The 23,016-nt window shown below is 43.0% G+C and overlaps 1 protein-coding gene across 2 annotated transcripts in view; it reads right to left on the bottom strand.

Moving 5' to 3' along the window:
- Window positions 1–22,897, bottom strand: part of FAM13C (family with sequence similarity 13 member C) — a 124,174-nt gene extending 101,277 nt beyond the window's left edge. Inside the window, exons 1-6 of one of the 2 annotated variants that reach the window (XM_041474470.1) lie at window positions 20,634–22,897; window positions 20,326–20,401; window positions 10,648–10,822; window positions 10,234–10,443; window positions 8,325–8,508; window positions 3,166–3,301 (exon numbers count right to left, since the gene is read on the bottom strand). In XM_041474470.1, the coding sequence (XP_041330404.1) occupies window positions 3,166–3,301; window positions 8,325–8,508; window positions 10,234–10,443; window positions 10,648–10,822; window positions 20,326–20,331 (711 nt within the window). In that variant the 5' untranslated portion in view covers window positions 20,332–20,401; window positions 20,634–22,897. The remainder of the gene's footprint in view (window positions 1–3,165; window positions 3,302–8,324; window positions 8,509–10,233; window positions 10,444–10,647; window positions 10,823–20,325; window positions 20,402–20,633) is intronic. The other variant, XM_041474480.1, reaches the window with a different exon arrangement.
- Window positions 22,898–23,016: the final 119 nt, after the last annotated feature.

The following is a 23,016-nucleotide window of genomic DNA, read 5'->3' as shown; positions in this document are numbered from 1 at the left end:
TGGAAAAAAGCTAAACCCACAAGATTAACAAAGCTTTCCAGACCACAAAAGCCTTCTCAATAAAGCCATAATTCGAGCAGACAAAGTATCCATGAAATATTTAGTTGCCCTCTTCTGACCAGCTCCAAACCACACTACAGTTTCAGATTTTCATTCAGAGTTGTCTGTGGTCAACCTGTAGGCCCAGGATATTGCCCAGCTCCACTTCCCCACCCCCCTGGATCTCTGCAATCCCTTCAAAATAGGGTTCTAAAGTTGTAGAGAGCAGCCTTGCTGATATATAGTGAAGTATGCATGAAAGGACAAAGTAAGAGAAGAGAACAAGAAATGAGACTCCTCTCCTCAGGTTGTAGGCATTTCTCCTAACCAAACACATGCTTTAAAGGGGATACAAGCAGTGGCTTGTAGGCACCCATAAAGTCATGCTCCTGTTTGTTTGCAGGACAAAGGTTGTGTGCCTAAATCAGGAAGGATTCATTTATGACTTCTGTACAAGATGAGAGATGCAGAAACACATTCTTGGACTAGATGCAAACAAAAAAAAAAAATCCATATTCAACTTTTATCTGAAATGTAAGATGCAGAAATGACAAATTGCTATTAGCAAGATTTGGTTCATAATTAAATTACACTACAGAAGTTAAGATAATCTTGCATACCTCCAACACAGCTATTGATATTCCTTGGGTTAAACACAGTTATTAGAAATGCCTCAGGTGAAAACAGAAAATGTGGTGCCTAACCTCTTTTAAAATAATTATTTAATCCAAACATGAAAATCAGTTTAGTACCAGTGCAGCTTTTGGGCTAGGACAAAATATTAAAGGACAACTTTAAATGCTAGTGAATGCTCAGGAGAAGGGGGTGGGGGGGGAATAATAATTTAAATAAAATGTATTTAAGAAAACCCACACAGAGACACAAACCCCCAGTCTGGTAGGATTTTGCAGCATTCTGACTCTATTTTAAGGGTGAAAAATATCTGAACAACATACAGGAAAAAAGTTTGAAAAGTTAAAATACATCGATACATCATGGCTGGGATATAACTTTAAACCACTGTCTTTATATATAATTGGTGGCTGTGAATAGCCTACTGTCCAGCCTAGGATAATAGTTCTGAACCATCCAAAAAACTTAAATCCAAAACTTCTTCTCCCAGTCTGAATCAGCCAGAGCACACAGTGCCAGCGGCATAGCTCTTGGAACTTTGAGGCACTAAGAACTCGGCTCAGAACAATCCCTCTGCCCATTTCAGGCCACAAAGAACACAACTGAGGGTTAAGTCTTGTCAGCTGTATGGCAGGCCTGCCAGATTGGCATGGCTTTAGCTTGACAGAGCTCAGGTTAACTTTAAAATGTTGAAATGGAAAAAAAAAGAAAAAAAGACAACCCAACAACAAAATCAGAGGAATTAAGTAGTCCAAAGGCAAGTATCTGTGCAAAAGCCAGTAAAAACAAGTTTCATTTCCAGGACGCAACAAGGAATCTGAGCCAGGTTTGCCATTTCACTTTTTGCTTGTTTTACTGGAAGAAAAACATGGACTTTTAATATGTTTAGTTTGTAAACCTAACTTTGATGTTTCTAGTTTAGTGGACCTTGAGCAATTGTTATATTATGGAAGATGAAGGGTACCTATCCAATGTGCTGTGTTTCCTGCCAAAAATTACAAAAACAAAATCAGCCACAGAATACTGAATTCCCTTCTCACCCACAGATGGGATTTCTTTCATAAGCTTACCTCAGAGCAGGAGAGTGCCCCATGGCTATGCCTTGTCTGAGGCTTTAATAAAGAACTTGAAAGCAGCTTTTCAGCAGAATTCTTTCCCACATCACCACAATTCCAGACAGACTGTGACATTTTGCAGAATTACACAGAGTGAAGCTAGTTCTAAAACAAAAGCACTGCAAGTGAAAGCCTGATTTCCTGGCTTCTCTAATACCTTTCCAATTTCTTTTAGCTGCTGATGCTTCCTCTAGCTTTGCAAACAGAAGCAGATGTCTTGGGACAGCCAATATTTTTATTTTGTGTGCTCATTTGAGTACTGGTTTCAGAAACTCCCAGAGGTGGCAGTGACATGGGACTACTTCAGAGAGAAAGGGGAGCTGGGAGCATGGGCTCAACACTGTCTTAGTATGAAACAATCCTAGTGTTACATTTGGGGTCACATCTTGAGGCATTGAAGCAATATTTTAGAAACATCCTTTTATCAGTACGGCCTGTTCTTTATACCTGTGTCTGTACATGTTTTGTTTTCAGAGAAAGCTTCCAAGGAGCATTACAGTCCTAATATTCTCTTTGTAATATGTTCTAAGTACTGACTTTGGCTTTGTATTAGAAGTCTGCTAGCTTTCCTTAACAGGGATATTTGGAGAAAGAAGGCAGAAAATTAAGGAATCATGAACACAAACATCATCACCCACATTTACATGCAGTGCTAATCCCTTCCACAGTCCATCACTTGACCTGGCACACTGCTGCCAGCCTCACCATGAACCTCAAGGATAACAAAACTGCACTGTGAAGCATTAAACTGCAGGGTTTGCTAAATTCCCTTCACGTCTTTTTCCAAAAATCAATTTCAAGTTAAGCAGCAATGATACACCACATCACAAAGTGAAAACAAGATTTATATTGACCCTCTCTCTAAACCAGGATTTGTCTATTGTGTTTCTTCCACCACGAGGTTTTCAACAAAGAGGCAAAAAAGGAATCAAAGTGCTAACAATGTTTTATGAAATAAAATGCCCAAGGAGAGGCTGGAACACACAGAATGAGTTCTAAAAAATAAGAGAGGGGTTTCTGTCCTTCTGATTTTGCTTTCCTGCATCATCAATGTATAGACAAAAGCACACACAAAATAAAATGTGTTTCACTCAAGGAAAAATCCAGTGGCTTTGATCTAACAAAGCTTGGCATTAATATATTTAAAGTAGAACAACTTGGGATTTTATTCTGGACCTTTTGCTTTTGCACCTGCATTTTTTTTTCAAATTAGAATTTTAACACTCATGTTTCCTCTCCAGCTTAGGTATATCATGAATATTTACATTGTTGGCTACAAACTACAGTCATTAATTACACTATGTATAAGCAAATGTATTTCCAGTCCTGGATTTCAACCTAATGAAGCACTTTTGAGTTTTGGCTGCAACTTTCTTACCTGAAGGCCATCTGCTTGTCTGTGTGAGAAGCAAGGGTCCAGGCCAACAAAAAGCATCTCTTGGTGTTGGAGCAAATACAGCAGGAGGCCATTGTAAAGCCTTTGTTCTTCACAAGCCAAGGGACTGACAGGAATCCTAAAGGAAGAGGAGATGGATTAATCTTAGGAGCTCTCAGATCAGAGGCTGGTGATGGCTGACACAGGGAGCCCTCCCAGCAGCCAAGGTAATTCAGGGAAGCAGCAATTGCTGGGACAGTGACCACGGGAGCTTGGTGGGTTCACAACACAGGACCTCCACAGGGACAGAGCCCCAGCTTTGCTGCAAAGGTTCACAACACAGTAAGTTTTTGTGGCAGCACAGCAAAGGAGGTAGAAGCTGACAGGAACTCAGACACGAGGTTTGCAAAATAAGGGTGAAAAGGACAGGCAAAAAAGTAGCACCTTATCAATCTGCCACTGCTCACTGGCATTGGGGTGGAAAGAGTGGGTTTGTTCTGCCTTCATTTATGAAGGTGAGCTGTGATCACTAGAATGTCTTATTACCAGAACTGTCCGGAAATAGGTTCACAGGTCACCACAGGTAACAAACTGCTTCAGTGCATTAATTTATAAATCCACAGACATCAGACATATCAGCAAGTGGAAATTCCAGATGTTCCCATTAACCCTGTTGAGTTTGGATTGGGTTTTTTTTGCTTCTTGCTTGATCTCCCCATATTTTTGGGTTTTTTATGAATAGTAGTTGTATTTTTACTGTCCCCGTCAAGTCAGAATAATTTAATTGAAAGGATTCTTTATATAGGATTTAATTCCAGCCCCTGAAGGACTTGTGTATTCCCCCCTGCCAACTATTTGGAAGCTTGGAGAACATTTACATAAATGCTGTGCCCTTAATGGGGCTTCTCCAGCCATGCTGCACCAACTCAGTTACACCCAGCACAACATTAATATTTAAACAAGAAATTCATAAACTCTGGAGACTAATGTGGAGCATGAATACACCAGTCTTCTGTTTGCCAAATGAGTACATTCATTATTCATTTGCAATTTTAAAGTACAAATATACACATTGGGCCCAGTCCAATTGATTTCATTTGTGTTCCTCTTCTGTAAACTTACTGTTGTTTCTGTAAGGACTTAAGTTTGGGCTCCTTTTGGAAGCAGAAGATTTAAACAGAGTTATAGCCAGGTACAGCATAGAGGGATTTACAGGATGAACCACTGTGTCATCAGTTCCTTCTTTAGGATTAGTTAACATTTCCCTTTCTTGCATTCCCATTTTTATTGGGGCCGACTCAGTTTCTCCACAATAAACAAGGCTGCTTGTAAAACCTGGTTGACTGAGCAATAGCCTTTGCTGCATACAACAATCCTAAGAGATTATTCATCACTTACTCAAACATCAACACCCTCAGCTCACAGGCCAGACGAGCAATATTTTTAGTCCTTTGTCTTCTTTTTCAGCTTCTTTCATTAGCTTAGACATCTGTTCCTGAATCCACCTCTACCAGCTGTTAACTCCTTACCAGAAGGAGAACTGCACAGGCTATTCAGGAAGATAAATGGTTCTCAGACAACTCATTGAGTCCTCCTTTCTCTTATTAGAAGCCTGTGTTTGAGTGGCCAGTTCTCATTCCCTCCTAAAACAGAGCTAAACTATAGACTGGGATGAGACAGCTGACTCCAAATATCAAAGTCTCATCAGCAGATATTCATGGGTGGCAACAGGTGTGCATTCCAAATATAGAGAATGCACTCTTAGTTTTCTCTTCAGCCACCTTCCACAATGACTTTCAATTAATTTTGTGAAATAATCACTTCCTGTCTATTCGGATACTTCTGCTGCTACCAGAAACTTATTGGGGTGATAGTAAAGGAGAGCCAGGTTCCCCCACTGCTAAATCCAGGCACATGATCCTAGGAAGATCAGAGCTACTGAGGTGTATTCTGCGCTTCCCTACAAAATCTCTGTAATCTGTTCCAGTACAAATCCCAGTAGAACACTCACTGTGAATAAGAAACAAGTAAAGCTTGACCATCAGGAATTAGCTACTGGTTTTCTTGAGTGAGTCTAGATGTTTCAAAGCTGCTTTGTCACTAAGTGCAGGCTAAAAAGTCCACGCAAGTCCCTTGCCTTGGCTTTGTCCAGGAGATCTGCCAAGGTTCTCTGCTGCCACAGGCTTGCTGCAAATTTACAGAAACAATGAGTCAAAGTGAGTGGAAGCAAACAGCTGGCTGGCTGGAGTCCTTGCGCACTCATGCAAGAATTGCTTACTGGTGCCAGAACTAAAAATCTCTTTACCAAGATGAAGCATAACAAAGTATCCATGGAAATTTGAGTAACATCAGTCGGATCTCTCATAAAAGCGCAGCAACATGTTCTCCTGGGCATTTACGAGGGCAAAATCAGGAGTTTTCCATGATCCTCTAACTAGATTTTCAATATAATACCTGTGCTAAGCCTTATAATTTTTGTGTTACAATAACCATAGCTACAAATCACAAAGTGTGTGCAGTTTAGGTTTATAATGTACAAAGTTGAATATTCTACTTTTGTGGTCCCAAGGTCCAAGAGTGTTCCATGTTGTAACTACAGAATATTCCTACTCAGTCAATTCAGTGAAACTACAACATGACAGGTCTCCACAAATAAGTGCCAAAATATTGAGATAGGTGATAATCATAGACAGAATTTACACTTGAATATAAATAGGTAAGAAATTAAAAGTAAAAAGGCTCATAAACAACATTGTTTAGTTGTTCAATGTCAAAGAACGAAGAAGTAATTTCACAAAAATGCAGATTGCCAGGATATATGAAGAACAGTTTTAACACTGCAATGAATTTATACTGTATGAGGAGCTGCCATTACCTCCAGAAGGTTAATTCCAGCAATTGCCTGGAGCACACATTTCTGCAGATTAGATCTAGAAGCAGGGGGTTTTTTTCCCATAACCTTCACATTTACACTGAACAACTATAGCAAGTACTACCCAACATGTCCCAATTTCCTACACACAGGCTGCCAAATGTTTCATAATGTGCCAGATAATTGCACTAATTCTTGCTCTGAAAGACATAAAGGATATTTATGACTTTTTCCCCTGTGTCAGCAGATATGATTTGCCACAGCTGACTACCTTGAATTTTGCTGCTGTACAGGACAATTCCAATGATTTATTCTGAATCATTGAAGGCCTCAGGTCACTCAGCAGGAAGTGGTACAGAGCAATCTCACTGACAGTGCCAGTTTCAATGCTCTCCTCTCCGCCCAAGTACCAAAAAGGTGATTTTTCACAGCCCTGGGAGGTAACTCAAGCACAGCACCATGGTGTTAAATGTTTTACAAAAAAAAAAAAAAAAAAAACCTAAACACAAAAAAACCCCAAAAAAACCTGAGTTCCAGATTTATTGGGTTGTCTCCCAGAGCTGGTGAGATCAGAATGACTGGGAAGAGCTGAAGATAACATTTATAGGGCAGACATACTTCTATTTATGGTAGCTGTTGTCATGACAGGTCACTGGCAGGGAAACTCTGTGCTGATTGCCTTCAAGGCTTCTCAGACAGGTCATTGCCACAAGTGCTCAGTTTAGCACTGAATGTACTTTAAAAGCAGGCAAAGGCACATGTTCAGAAGGAGCTGGGCCGTGTCCCAGAAGAGTGGGATATTTAAAAACTGAAGCAGCTCATCAATCAATAAGGGAGCACGCCGGATTCTTATGTGCAGCACAGGAATCAGTGGGCATACGTTGGGATAATTTGGAATGGAGATAAAGGGAAAAAGTCTTCTTGCATGCATGTGCATGCACAGAAGCCCCAGGTGAGAGCAAATTTCATCTGATGGCAGAAAAGTGACAGTCAGTGAAGGGCTTTTTGAGTTAATGTGGGGGCCAAGGGATAGAAGCCTTGGTGAAGGCCTTTTAGCATCAGCCAATGCTCATAAGTATCACCACAGAACTACTCTAAACACTGATAAATAAACTTCATCTCTCTCCACTCATTTACTGATTTTAGTATTCAGATATTAAGGAGCTTGGGGTCTGGTTGAAGAACTGCATTGCTGAATATCCTCCATGGTGAGGTTTTTTTCCCAGAGGACAGAGTGGCATAATTCCAACCACACTACATCTTGTTAGATTCACTTCCCTTTCTGTGCTTTTGTTAAAGATATAAACTTGTATCATATCCAAAGGTCAAATTCTGGTAGACCTGGTAATAAACCCACAGAGCAGGAAAACAGAGACCACATATAGAGACCTATGAAACAGCAGCAAGGCTTAACAGTCCATTTCCACAAAACAAAGCCTGTCATTGATGGTGGGCACCAATTTTGCTGAGTATATACTTTTAAAATTAACCTGGCTAGCCATAAAACACCCAAGTGAATAACAAGGCCTTTTTACTGCATGCAGGATATTAATGGCTAATAAATATATTTAGTAAAGTGTCATTGCCTTATAGTTCATATTAACCTGGCATGGCTGTGATCCACTAGAACAAAGATTCACCAGTTGTAACAGGTATTTTAACATCCTCTAGTGTCAACAGTGAAAGGGAAAATCCTCCATTATTTGATCTGATCTAAGGCTGTTCCTTATCACCTTGACTTGCATGGCATGGAGTCCCACCCCTCGTTTTTAGCTTCCAGTTTTGTGCCCACTCACCATCACCCCACACTCCAGCCAAGCTCTCACTGCTTCCAAGCTCTGCTTGGACATGAACTTGAATTTAAGCGGCAAGGGCAGAAAGAGAAGCAACTCATTCTTGATAACAGGGATTCATCTCTCTGATATCAAATGCTGTTACAAGGTCAAAGTGGGGGCGAGCTTTTCAGAATCCAATCCAACAACTAAGTAGCCCCCAGAGCCAGCACTTATCTTGGCTCAGAAAATGAAGTGGTTGTCACTAAACAGCTCTCTGTCCCTCATGTCTCTTCATATGGTTTCTTACTTGAGGCTTGCCCTGTCTAGTCAGTGCCCAACAGAATGGAAGTGATCAGCCAGCTCAGAACCTGCCACATCTGCCCACAATACACCCTATAAACACTGAACTTACAAAATGCTCCACTGTCTATTGGACACAGAGTTACGACAGAAAGCCTCCCTGTGAGGTGTGACCTTGTTGTGCTGTTTGAGGCAGCTGAATAGAGAGGACTCACTTGAACAGAGCAGGTCCAAACACGATGGCCAGGTTTTCCAGAGTCATGAAATTCACTGCACTGTAGGTTGCTACCTTTAACAGGAAAGCAGACAGGAACTGGAGAAGGTTTTGATGGGCTTTGGGCAGGCAGCTGAGCAACTGTCTCAGGTTCTCTATGCATTCTGTTGTGTTGATTTTGTGCTCTGGGGGAAAAAAAAAACCAAACAAAAACCACCAAACTTATAACACAGACATCCTCATATCAACACAATTTCATTACAGACATTAGATATAAGTAAGAAGGAAGATTTTAAAATATATTAGAACAAAAGAAAGAATAAATAGGTCTCAAGGATTTTGTACACTAAATTTTGATATATGTTTTTCACTTATGAATATTTTAAAACCATAGATTTTCCAGATATTTAGTTTTACACTCACTGTTTCTGATATTTTTCCTCTTAAGGCAGAATCATCCAGCACTTGCTGCTTTCCTAATGAAATTGGAGGCAGGAGTCATGTACCTGAATCCTCAAAGCTGCCTTGAAAGACAGTACAAGGTTGTCAGCCTTGACTCTCCCAAGAGATTTTATACATGCTGTATGATTCTCATTAAGAGGAATGAGAAATTGTAGCCTTTCAGCCCCACATCATCTTCATTTCCTGACTAATTGGTAGCACTCAGACTCAAAACATCTTTGCTCTATAAATATGCAACTGCAGTTACACAAGAGATGCTTAAAATTCTAAATTGGGGATACTTAACATTTTCTTGGTTCTTATTCTTCAAAGAAGGGTAACAAGGCAGAAAATGGGTTCACAAACAACTCCATTTGATCAGCAGTTCCGTATCAGTAGGATAAATTCTCCTGGTTACTGGAATTGAGATGACAGTACTGCTCAATAATTGGCAGCTGAGGCTCAAATTTGCCATAGATCACCAGGACACATCTGCGTAGCTTTGACACTGCCTATAAGCAAATCATGCCCTTGAGGGTAATTTTAGCCCGAAAAAACACATTCTGCGCAGGCCAAGGCCCATGGTGCTCAACTGATTAATGAGTGAAATGGAAAAGGGGACAAAGAGGAAAAAATAACTTTAAAAAATAACAGCAAGACTGTCTAGGGCAGAAAAAACAAGGTGCTCATAACAAGCTCCATAGGTCGTTCCGCATAGACTTTCACAGTTCATAAAACTGCTTCCTTTCACTTTCTTTGTAAACTCCTACACGGGCACTTCGAACAAAAGCAGCCTGCAAAGTAACCCACAAAACCCACTTATTTGTATGCAAACACCTGAATTAGCTACCAGTCAGAATCACCGGGCAGACTGAGAGCAGAGCTCAGCCACTGCAGGCATGAATGGGGAACAGGCAGCGGGCTCTGGGGTGCTCTGGGCTTTGCATGCTGCTCCACACACTGCTGTTCAAGATTATAAGAGGACTGGAAAAATAAATGCTAACTAAAAATACAGTTCTGAATAAGAAGAGTGATGTGCAGAAAAACCTCCTTTAACAGGGAAGGTTAAATAAAAAAGAGGCTTCATCTTGGAAAAGAGAGAAGTGAGGCAGCGGCTATATAAAGACACAAGAGCATTACGGTGGTGATTGCATTAAAACTAAAAATATTATCTCAGTAATTAGTATGGTATACAATTTAAAAAAGAAAGCATGCAGAAGAAGAGCTTTCTCAAAGAAAACAGGATTGGATTGCAGGATTCATTGCCACAGGAAGGAAGGGAATCCAAAAGACTTAATGAATTTTAAAAAGACTGTAGACAAGTTCAGAGATGCCTGGTCCCTCCAAAGCAATTAAACATCAGCTTCAGGTTCAGGAAACACAAAACCTTGTTTATAGAAAGTGTGATGAACACATTATCTGTCACTGTCAGGGAATGGACAGAGGCTTGGAAAGTGCCCATTCTGTACCTTGGAAAGTTTTTAACAAGCCAGAACAAATATTGTCTGGAAAAACAGCCACTGGTAGTTCTTTCAGAAAGAGCTTCAGGAGACTGGCCACAGAATCAACATCTCCATCATTAATAAGGTCTACTTTTTCCCCTTGATTGTACTTCTGCCTCAGTTCCTTGATTTTATTTGCTGAGCCACCAACCCGAAATATACCGACACGCTCCAGACCTGTGTAAGAAATACAGAACAGTAAGCAGTGGTTGTTTGCATTACCACATCTTTGTGATGAGAAATGGAGTTCAAAAAGCAAGAGCTCCTTTAAGTAAGCCCAATAATAGTAAATAAGGATTTCCCAGCATTTACAGCTGAAAAGTAAAGCTTAAACAAAGAATATCGGTTTCCAGAAGCCAAACAGGAAAAATATGAACTTACCAAATACCTCTAGGTACTCCACCATCTGTGTCACAAGAGAAGGAACCCCACATTCCTCTGCGTCCTCTACAAGGGTTTCCAGAGGAACACCAAATGTGCTTCCTTCTCTGCTGAACTGCAGCTCTGGTGAAACCTTATTTGTTGTGTGCCTAACTTGTATAGAAGAGAATGATTGCTGGGGAATAAAAACAGCAAGTGGTAAACAGTGACTGGCTTTTATTATTTTAACCTCCAAAGATCTACAACTTTGTAGCATCTTAGTACAGGTTTTATTTCTACTGTATATTCTTACTAATATTTTTCTGTAGAGCTGAGATGAGACCTGTGACGGGGTAAACTCCAGTAAAGCCCCCTCACCCCTAAAGTCAGGGAAAATGGGGCCTTGTGTTGAGGCAGATGAGGTGTTTAGGACAGAGAGGGGTCACTACCCCTCAAAAGCACCCCAAAAGTCAGGAAAAACCTGACCCTGTTCTGGTGCACAGCCTTCCAACTCCATGAAATTTGTAAATTTATATCTAATTACTTAGGATAAAAACCACAGGATTATGAAGGAACTAGAAGTGGAATTTAAGCGGCAGCCATGGCACAAGCCTCGGAAGAGGTTCCTTTCTGCTCACCCAGTTATTCCAAATTTCCTACCCCAACAACTGATGCAAAAGCATAAGAAATCACAAACAGCTTGCACTTTTCATCCTGCCTGATGAAGGAAGCTGCTTTTCCATCCTAGCAGGGCGTGGGCTGGGGAGTTTGTGGGCTCTGGTGGGGGTCCCGTCCCTGAGGGCAGCTGAGGGACCTATAGTCAGGGAAAATACTCAGGGAAAATGCGGCCTTGTATTGAGGCAGATGAGGTGTTTAGGACAGAGAGGGGTCACTACCCCTCAAAAGTGCCCCAAAAGTCAGGAAAAATCTGACCCTGTGCTGGTGCACAGTGTTCCAACTCCATGAAGTGTGCGAATTTCTACCTAATTCCTTAGGATAAAAAACGCAGGATTATGAAGGAACTAGAAGTGGAATTTAAGCGGCAGCCATGGCACAAGCCTCGGAAGAGGTTCCTTTCTGCTCACCCCGTTATTCCAAATTTGTGATGTTTCTTCCAACTGATGCAAAAGCATAAGAAATCACAAACAGCTTGCACTTTTCATCCTGCCTGATGAAGGAAGCTGCTTTTCCATCCTAGCAGGGCGTGGGCTGGGGAGTTTGTGGGCTCTGGTGGGGGTCCCGTCCCTGAGGGCAGCTGAGGGACCTATAGTCAGGGAAAATACTCAGGGAAAATGCGGCCTTGTATTGAGGCAGATGAGGTGTTTAGGACAGAGAGGGGTCACTACCCCTCAAAAGTGCCCCAAAAGTCAGGAAAAATCTGACCCTGTGCTGGTGCACAGTGTTCCAACTCCATGAAGTGTGCGAATTTCTACCTAATTCCTTAGGATAAAAAACGCAGGATTATGAAGGAACCAGAAGTGGAATTTAAGCAGCAGCCATGGCACAAGCCTCGGAAGAGGTTCCTTTCTGCTCACCCCGTTATTCCAAATTTGTGATGTTTCTTCCAACTGATGCAAAAGCATAAGAAATCACAAACAGCTTGCACTTTTCATCCTGCCTGATGAAGGAAGCTGCTTTTCCATCCTAGCAGGGCGTGGGCTGGGGAGTTTGTGGGCTCTGGTGGGGGTCCCGTCCCTGAGGGCGGCTGAGGGGCTCTGTGAGGGCAGGGCTGCCCCGGGTGGGCACAGCCGGCTCTGCAGCCCCTCAGGGCCACCTGAGAGTGTTTAAAAAGATATTTCTAAATAGATGCTTAGATCGATTTTTAAAATAAATATAATAACTATGCATTTAATAAAAATATTCCTCAGGAATATTTTAAAAAAGGGGAAATTCTACCCGGCACTCTGGAAGAGAGTCCTGGCTGCCCTGCCCTCTTTCCCACCTCCCCTAAGCCCCCTGCTTGCCTTACAGGAGGTGCCATGACCCACAACAATAGCTGTATTTTGCCCTCACGTACCTACCAGGCAATGAGAGCAGAAGTCCAAACCGAGAACACCTGGATTTACCATTTCTGCACTAGGATTATTTAACAGTATCTAAATGGCCAAACCGAGAACACCTGGATTTACCATTTCTGCACTAGGATTATTTAAACAGTATCTAAATGGTATTTTTTTTTTTTATTTGGTAGCATCATCTCAAACCAGCCTCTTTTTCAGTGTTTTTTATTATTATGTTTTCAGAAGGAAAAGGAAAAGATTTTCCCATGGGTTTGAAGCTGAACTGCTGTAGTGAAGCTGTTTTTCACACACGCCTGCAGCAAAGCCATGAGCTGGAGCTCCAGGCCAGCCCTGCTGCCATGGCAAAATCACACACAGCACTCGAAACACCCCAGGCCATTTTGCTCTTTCAGTACATAGGAAAGCTTAGACTGTGATTTTAGTGTTACAGCATGAATAGTTATCTAAAAAGAACAAATATCAGCACGTGTCAAACATATTTTACAGCATTTTTGTATACAGCTACAAGGTGTTACAAAAAGCCTCTAAAATATCTGTGCACCGTGACTGTCAATCCCTCCCTTTTCCCTTCTCAGATGCAGCAGCCCCTCAGCCTTCTCAGAAAGGAGGAAGGGTGTGAGAAAGGAGCCAAGCAGCCAGATTTAAGTTCACTTACGCAAATGGAAAGGGAGGCGCCTGCTCCCATGTCAGGCTGCAGCAGAGTGCCAGTATTTCAGCTGTGCTGCTCCAAGGCACCATCACCTTTCTTCCCCTCCACAAAGCCGTGCAGCCTGGCCACAGCTAGCTGCAGCCACTGGGCTGTTCCTCTGCAATTAACTTATCATGGTGTAATTGCTAGGCATCACCTTAATCAGTGGTTTCCCTCCAGAGCTGGTGGAAGGTAGAAATTAACTCGTAGTAAAAAAGGGCTCCTCGCAGCCAGCACTTCCCTGTGGAGGCACCTTGCACAAGCTGAGGGCTGAGCTACCAGCAGGAGATGTTTCCATGGCACCTACCACACACAATGCCACAGCTTCCCAAGCCACACTGATCCTGGGCCTGATATTTTCTACTGAGTGGGTTTCTGCAGTGCAGGTTTGCAGATATTCCTACTGCCTGCTGTCCCTCTGGCCTGCTACAACAGCAAGGAAAATACTATGAGGTGGCCCTCTGTATACACATTATAGCTACTTGCTTACATACACAAGCATTTTGGCCAACACATGTGCAAGGACCCATCCAGTTATTTTAAAATATGAAGATCCAATTAAGCCTAAGACCCTTTATAATTGTTTCATATACAAAGCCTTGTCCTGGGAAATAAGTCATAAAGAAGCAATGTTACAGTAAAATCTAATTAAGGGAGATTTTTAACACAAGCTTAGGAAGTACATGTAAAACAGAAGCAAAACACATAAGGCAAAAAAAATTACAGAGGTGCTGAGCCAGATCCCTTGGTGGAGCACTAGAAAAGCAGGAGTTACTCCAACACCACATTGGTACAGCACATGTAGCAAAGATAGCTCACTCTTCTTTAGCAGAAGGAATACCACTTAAAAACTAATGCAGAATTTTAGCCCACTTACCTCTCCACAAGATCCCATGATAAAGTCTGCAAAATGCTGTGGTTTAGGGCTTCCTTCCTTCTTCTACCTACGGAACTAACCCCAGAAAAATCCACATCCTCCTCACCAACCCAGAGCCTCAGCCTGGCCTGTCTCTGCAAACAACCTCCACCTGTTTCCCATCACCACAGCTGTGCCCATTTAGCCTGTCAAAAATGCTGTGCCCAAATGCTGTGCCCATTTAGTCTGTTAAAAATGCTGTGACCATGACCACAGCTGTGCCCATTTAGCCTGTCAAAAATGCTGTGCCCATCACCACAGCTGTGCCTGCTCAGCCTGGATTCATCCCTGCAGCCAAGCTCCACCTGTGCCCACCACCACAGCTGTGGCTGCTCAGCCTGTTCAAGCTGCTGGGCCCACAGGAGGTCCTGGGGCTGATGGTGCTGTACCTCAACACTGCTAAATATGAGCAATACAAGAGAGAAGAAAGCATGTTAGCCCTCCATATCAGCAGTGTGAGTGCCCTCTCACTGGGTGGTGTTCTGTGCTCGCAGCTGGGAGGGCACAGGGGGCATTTTGGTGTGCCCTGCTGCACTCAACTCCTCTACCCTGCAGCCCCCATGAGCAGGGCTGGCCTGGCCTCCCTGCCCTGAAACCCTTATTTGCTGTGTTTGCAGGGCAGCTGGGGCACCAGCAGCTCCCCCACCTTTGCTGGGTCCCTTTGGGACAGACCAAAGCACCAGGCACTCAGAGTCACCTTATCTAGCCATGCCTGAGCCTGCAGCAGTCTGCACTCTGCAGAGAAACACATCACAAAAAGGCCTGTGCAAAACCTACAAAACTGAAACAAAAATATTCAACTCTCTAACTCTTTGCTCCTTGCCCCATAGCACATTTTGATTTTCCATCTTACTAGGTGCCACAGGAAACATCCTGCTGACATGTCGCTCCCCCCTGCTTCAGCTCAACGTGTAACTGTACGCAAACACCTTTCAAACAACAAATTCTCCACCTGAGCAGCAAACACATATTTAATCTATTGACTCATGGCAGGGCAAACAAGGCAGCAGCCACTGCAATCAACCCCTAGGTCTCGACCGCTCCTGTGACTGCAATTATTGAAGAATTTGCTTTCAGGTGCTGCCTGCAAGCTGCGGCAGGGCTCGGGGAGGATGCAGCCAGCCCCGTTCCCGGAGCCTGCAGCAGCTAGAGGGCACACGAGGCTTGCAGAGAGGTGGTCCTGACAGCCCGACCCTGGGCAGGCTTTTCCTTTCCTACCGAGCAGCCCGGGCCGCAGGGATGATTTCTCCTCGCATCGCAGTTGTACAAAGAGCAGGAGGCTGCAGGCAGCGCAAATTAAATATAACTGCTCATATTGTGTAGCTGGAGTTCCAACCCTTCCTTCACAACCTCTGGATCAAAGGCAGCCCCTGCAGGACTTCAGATGTATGAAAAGGATGTGTGGTGCTTTGAGAAGCCACCCCGACTTCAAGGGCCACGTCTAAATTAAAACCAAAGCCCTTGGTCTGGCAGCACCCTGCTGCCCAGGGGAAGGCTTGTGAGGAAAGGCAGTGCCCCAGCCTGGCTGTGTGAGGGGCTGGACGAGCTCCAGGGGCTGCCTTTGTCCTCTCTCCACTGGGGCCACCCCTCCAGCTGCTGAATGGGCTACTTGTGAGGGTTGCTGATGTTTCAAAAAGATAGAGAAAGGATAAACACGAAAGGAAAACAGAAAAGTTTCATTTTGCTCCTTAGAAAACCAGGTTTTCACAGCAGCATTAGGAACAGCAGGATCCCTGTGAGAGAGGGCAGAGGTAAATCCACTGTCGGCAGCAGTAAAAAACAACAGCAGCAAGAAAAATAATTAACTGAGGCTTCATGGTTCCTTGAAGTTTTCCTTCAAAGCTGCAAGCAGCCTGCTCTGCTAACTTGATGATCTGTGTCTCAGCTTCAGGAGTCTCCAAGCATCCAGCCAAGGAGGAAAGAAAGCCCTTGGTGGTGGGCAGGAGCCGAGCAGGGTGTGCGTGCCCCCAGGGATGTGGTGTGGACAGTCCTGCCGTGGCCTACACCCAGCTGGAGAGGCTCTGGATTAGCGGCAAACACTGGGGCAAGCAGCTGTGCTGATGCCAGCTGCAGGCTTTGGGAAGGCACTGTCATGCTATGATACATCAGTTGCACTACCTCAGCCCTGAGAACCCTTGGGAGCTAAGCCCATAAAAGCATCCCTGAATTATCACCAAGAACAGTCAGGGCTGATACACACAGCTGAGATTCTGTCAGACAAACCTGTATTACTGGCTTTCAAAGCAGGTTTTCATCTCACACAGCATTTGTATATTTTATCCCAATTCATCAGGAGCCGCTCTAAACAGTAAACTTGGTAAATTCTGAAAATTTGCACATTTTATAGTGTATGGACCTGAAAGATAAACTATAGGTCTTCTCAAGGAAAAGGAAAAAATAGCAATAAGAGCTACAACCAAGACAGAAGTAGACATGGAAAAATGCGTCTCATATTAGGTAATCATTGGCAAGAAATGAGGCATCTCTCTCTCTTGCTTACTACAGTATCAATTTAAGTTTTCCTACATTTCAGCTGGTAAAAGTCATAGCAGAGACGTAAGGACTGCTTGCCACACATCCTTCATCACAACAATCTGATTGCCAACCCTGCCTACTCACCAAGTTAAATTATCAGCAAGGAAGAGTTGCTGTCCTGACAAGAAAGCAGCTCTCCCCTGCTGCTACTTGCACTGCTTTTTGCTGTGCCCATGGGAAGAGCACACAGGCCACAACATCTCCTGCCAGGCAAGCCCTTGTCAGCCCAGCAGCGTCCCCTCTGACTTGATTTCTGCTCGCAGCTGCTCAGGTGGTCTCTGGAAGTGGATGCCCGAGGCAGAGATGGGTGTGCCTGCAGAGCCAGGGCCAGCCAGGCACACGGGAGCTGCTCCTTCTCCAGCAGCCAGGCATACAGGAGTGCAGAGCTGTGCCTGAGCAGATATCCCTGAGTCACAGCAAGGCTCCTTCCACTGGAGACACAGCACCTGGCAGCCTTGGAGCTGCTTCTCTCTATCTGAGCCCATCTCTGGCAGGGGATGTGTTGGTGTCCTGAGGTGGCTCAGCTGAGCCTGTTTCCAGGCAGCTGAATTACAGGCATGTGGAGAACTGCCCAATGAAACAGTGGGAGGCAAATGCTCAGACTGCTTGCTGGCCTTTTTTTTTTTTTTTTTTTTTTTTTTTTTTGGTCTTCCCAGCCCATTAAACCTTCTAGCATCATCTTTCTTTTAAAGGCTTTTGAAAAGCCTGCAGAAAGCTGCACAATTCCTTGGCAGTTTTGTGGAACGGAAAGTGACTGGCAGGCGACAGATCGATAACTGCCAATATTCCTCTCTTGGAGTGAAATGTCATGAAGGTTGTTTTGGAGCCTGCCTCTCTCTGCTTCCTGTTTTGAATTTCATTTTCTTCCTCTAATCTCCACCTGGCACTTAAACCTCTTCATTTTCTTGATGCTGTTCCAGGGAAAACAAGTCAGCATTCAAAATGCAGCATTGCTTCATTATCTAAAGGCACTATCATGCTGTTGTTGCTAAAGAGCAGAACACCAGCAAAAATAGCCACAAGCTAAAAACTATTGTAATGAAGAAAGTAGAGCTCTTTTTCAGGCCCTACAAATTATTTGAAGTCTGTATTTCTATTATATTTCAGTCTATATCATGAAATTCGCTGATTCCAGGTTAATTTCTCCAAGAAACAGAAAGATGAAAAGAAAAACACAAAGTAACACAGAATTTTTTGCAATCATGGTTTGCTCCCTCTCTGCCCATTTTCAAAGGGAATTTGAAATGTTGGATTAGTTTCAGCAAAAATTGCAAGTATCGGGCCAGTTTTTGCATCCCAAATCATCCTCCCAGGAAGACAGACCTCCCATGAGGCTCCATCCACAAACTGCTGCTGGTTTCTGACAGCTTCCCACAGCTGAAGGGAAACTCAGCTTCCAGCTTCAGCTCCAGACAGCTCATGGGGTATTAATCTCTTGCTGAAGCAATTATCTCTGGCACCATATGCTACCATTTTTCATAAATAATACACTTTCAACACAAAATTCCCTCTTTGAAGAGCTGTTAAAAAGTGAGACAGGATTAGTCCTTGCCTCCTCTCCAGCTCTTTCTTGCACAGCACCTGAGGTGGAGATAAAAAAGAAAAGAAAAAGGAGGAGTACCCTAAGTAGAGGCTTCAGCATCCTCTTGCACCATGGACACTGCCCTAGCCCACGCAAAAGTCAGGCAGAGGCAGTTTTCCCTCTATATTTCTCCAATGACATAGAACCACTCCTTACTGGTTCATCTCAAAAGAGTCGCTCCTATTATGTTCAATAAGCTCTGCTTTATACAGTCTTGTGATACTACTTCTTGAACAAAATTGGAGAAAACTCAAAAAACTAATCTCAAAATGCAGACCTTCCCCCCAGAGGAGCTGAGATGGCAGCAGCAACTCCATCAAGCTTTCCAGTTTCAGCTATGATGAAACCCTCTTTGGAGTTATTCAGTCTGTCATATAAAAATTCAGGTCTCCTGGTTCTAAAGCAACAAGGTAATGGTCTGCTCAGTGGGAATTCCTTCTTCCCATCTCTCTCTCCCAGGAATCTTTTTGGTAGCTAAAATTCATACAACCAGAAGAGTGACTCCCTAATAGTTTCATATCATGGATACACCAGGGAGGAACCAGATTGTCAAACCCAGTCTCACAAATATATTTTTTGTTCCCTTCTTTTTCACAGTACCTCCACATGACTCTGTTTAACTTGAAGCAAATGTTATTTAATTAAGCATTTTTTCTGATCTTTTGCACAACCTCATACAAAGCATTTATTGTAATTCATAGAATCTGAGAAAGACATGCCAGGTGATTTCAGTTATCCTAGTTTGGGAGGATGGTCCCCCAAGTAATGCAAAGCAGGGACATAGCCACTCCAACCCAGGGACATTTTAATTAAAAAGCAAAGTAATTTGCTTCCAATGAAAGACAGCATGGCCTAATCCAACCTGATATGCCTGTCACGTATCAAAATTTAAAGTTATAACCACAAAAACCCACGCAATTTAGATACAATCTGTAAATACAGAGTTGGTCAGAGCATTGGCCATTTACAAAATGGGGTGTAGGTATTCATCTTGTTACTCAGCTGCATCTGGTCTCTGCTGTTAATCACTGAAAACGTGTTTACTTTTCAACATGAGCTCTGTGTGACACGGGAAAGGAGAAAATAGGTTAGGCAGATAATTTTTCAGCCTGCAACAAGAGAAACAAGGGAGGAAAAGACATTAATTTGGATTAAGTGAAATTGAGTTTGCAAGTTTAACTGTGACCAGGTAAGGTTAAGGCTGGAGCCAAAGGCAGAGGAGAAGAGCATTTGCTGCAGTCACACTGCACAGGGCCATGACTGCAAAGCAGCTCACACAGGAATTGCCCTGAGCTCCTTCCCAGCCATGCAGCACATGCAGCACATTGTGCCAGCAGTTACACCTGAGCTCACACCACAGAAACATCCAGCTGGTCTTGGGGGAAATAAAAGCAAAAAGCATTTTCAGAGGTTCTGTGAGTGCATTTACAGCAACGCACCCACAACAACGCAGCTGGATGCTTTAAGCAAGCACTTTGACTGGCAGAAAACACAACTTAAAACTATGGCCTGGAAAACATGAAATGGCACCAGGGCTAATAAAGTCTGCTTGGACTGGTGTGATTATTTAACACTAATGAAAAAAGCCCAAGCAAGCAAGTACTCCACACATTGAATACAGATGGTCAAAGCTGACCAACAGATTTATAAGAAGCTATGGGATGCTGTTGCAGAAAATGTGAAGACATACAAGAAAGGAGTCAAGCCTTCCCCACAGAGCCATGGAAGTGACAACAAACCAGGAACAGCAGCTACTCTGAGAAACTTGAAATCACTATGTATGGCAGAGAGATTAAACTAGAGGATCTTGAAAGGTCCCTTTCAACTAAAATCATTCTCTGATTTAGTTCCTGCAACAAAGTCATTGCATGATACAGAGCAGTTCAAGTTGAGCATGTGTGTATCACCTCTGAACTGTTTTGATTGCTTAAAAGCCAACATTTAAAAGAACAAATACCTTCATCCAAAAAAAAAGACTTTTTCTTGTATGAAGACTGAGACGTCTTTAACTTCACTCTTCAACTTCATTGAACCTGCAGCAAAGCATCACTGAAATGAGTCCTCTGAGTTTGAGAAATTCTGTTTCATAGGAAATCAACTTTTTCTACTTCCTCTGTCCTGTTCAAACGGATTTCTGTATAAATTCTAATTTTGCCATTTTTAATCTGTCTGGTATCATGCTTAGCCAAACATATTCACCATATGTGTATGTGAAAGGCCCTCCTGAATGACCTGAAATAAAATATCTCTCCAATAAAAAAATACCTCCATGTCAGTTTAATGCGATGCAAACATCTCCATCAATTTTTATAGCTCTTACTCAGCACATTGTTCAATGTCAGTGCTGGATGCAGGAATCCAGGATCAGCATGATGTAGAAAAATTAACAGCCACCAAAGGAATGTAATCTCTTTCTGCAGCTAATGATAAAGCCCATCAATTTAGCAAGGCACAGAGTACACTTTAAATCTAATAATATTTCACAGTTTCATTTGTCTTGTGTTTCGGCAACTATTATAAACTTCCATAGGATCTGCAAAAAAGAAGATAAATGTTCTATTCATGACTGACTCCACAGTAACTGAATAATTTATGTAATAAACAATAGCTTTATCTTGTACAATAAAGAGTAATTACTTAAGCATCTCATTTCATCTGTTCCAGATCTGTTTGTCAGGGACTATAAAACTCAAGACAATCCAGAATTCTACATGGCAGAACTGTTTACCTACCCCTACACCACTCTGTGAATGCTGATGACCTACTTTTCAAGCAAATAAGGCACAGATTATCACATCGTACCTGTCCTGCCACCTTCTAAAACACATTTGAACCTATGGGTTTGTGATTTTAATGAAGCATGAAGACAGAAGGAAAGGCTCTCAGATAAAATGTAAGTTCCAGCATCTCTGGAAATATCTTCTTGGAAAGGAGCCCTGCAAAACTAGAAAAGTAAAATCAAAACATTAAAATCTTGGGTCTTGTTTACCAGTTAAAGACAAGATAAATAAAATCACAGTGCTCAGCTGGCTGGGGCAAGGAGTCCTAGCACATATTGCTTGAAGTGGCAAATAAAATAACAGTCAGGGCTCTTTCCTCACTGCTGGGTAGGGTTACATCAGGAAACTGTTACAGATCACTAATCATATTTCCACACATATCAGGCTGCCTAATAATAGACTCCATTTCCATTGCAAGAGTGTGCTACATACCACCTAATCATTTGCATTAATTCCAGCTGCGTTTTTTCAGAACAACCACTAATTCAACATCAGTTTCATATTTAAAGAGCTCAGAATGTATTGTTGGAAGTGAGCTTTTAAAAGAAGAATCTGAAGGCATACGTGCCCTGATCATACCCAGGATATCCCCACAGTTTCTTTGAGATGTGTAAAACATGGTATTACTTTTATATACATGTGGTGAAATATGACTACAGCTGCCATAAGAGCACATTAAATGGGTGCTTATCCAAATCAGATACCCAGAACTCCAGTTTAGGACTGGAGTTGCATTTATGGCTATCCAGCATACTCAATATTCTTTCCACAGGCATTGAATAAGCAAACCAGGAAGAAAACCCACACAGTAGTTACACTCAGCTGACAAATGGATGAAAAAAAAATAGAGAGACATACTAACTGCATCTTTGTCATGTTTTAATACAAACAACAGCAAAAACTGTTTGAAGCCAAGCTGGATTTTCCTGCCTTGGACCAGAGGAGGGAACATTACCCACACATAGGTCTGCCCCACTCAAATGTTGCATCCCTCTTGCTTAATGAGGTGTGCAAACACAGTAACTCTGTGCACAGCACTTGGACAGCACAGTCTGCTCCTTACATGCCTGGCTTTTACCTTGGGAATTATTCATGAGCCAGAATCATATCACACACTTGAAGCCCACAGCACTGCTGAGAGCTACTGAGGCATTTGCAGGCTGTAACTCAGGGCTCAGAGCTTCCACCTCACCTTGCAACACTCTCCACAAAACGTCAGACCTACAGCGAGAAGCCGAAGCGCACAGGACGTGCCACCCATGGATAGATCTGTCACTGCTACGCAGACACAGCCTTGGCACCAGAGCAGCTCTGTAAGCAAAAGCCATTGCACAGGGCACACAGGGCAGGGCAGAGGCAGCCGAGTCATCCTGCCTTTGCTGGAGCACCTGCCTGGCTCAGGAAAGGCTTCATCATCACACGGTGTTCCCCAGCCACGCCAGCAAAACCCAGCACGCACGCAGGGGTAGCCTGCAGCTAGAGAGACAAGAGGTTTCAAGGGCTCTCTCTCACTGACTTGTTTGGTGTTCAAGTGTTGCAACTCTTTCCCCATCAGCTTTCTCTGAAACTCTTCTGCTAGCCCTCCCCCATGCTTTTTCTTGCCCTCTGTTACTGCTTTTTCTGCTTGCTACATCCATTTCAAAAAAGGACAGCAGAGATGACATTGCTGTCACCATTTCCCCTTTTTAATCAGGTCTACCTTGTTAAAAGCCCTACTATTAAGCTTTCTGCAGCAGCTTCAATCCACTGAACTGTGGTTGTGCAACAAGAGAGGCCCCCAGGACCACCAGAATTTGGGTGCCTTGCTTAGCAACACTCACCTCTGAGCTTCAGTGAGCATGTCTCCAACCTTGATAAAAAGATTATGA

This window comes from Pyrgilauda ruficollis, unplaced genomic scaffold (assembly GCF_017590135.1).
Source record: "Pyrgilauda ruficollis isolate IOZ18807 unplaced genomic scaffold, ASM1759013v1 scaffold11, whole genome shotgun sequence".
Classification (NCBI taxonomy): domain Eukaryota; kingdom Metazoa; phylum Chordata; class Aves; order Passeriformes; family Passeridae; genus Pyrgilauda; species Pyrgilauda ruficollis.
Note: the sequence above shows the minus strand (reverse complement) of the source record. Positions and strands in the feature narration are given on the sequence as shown.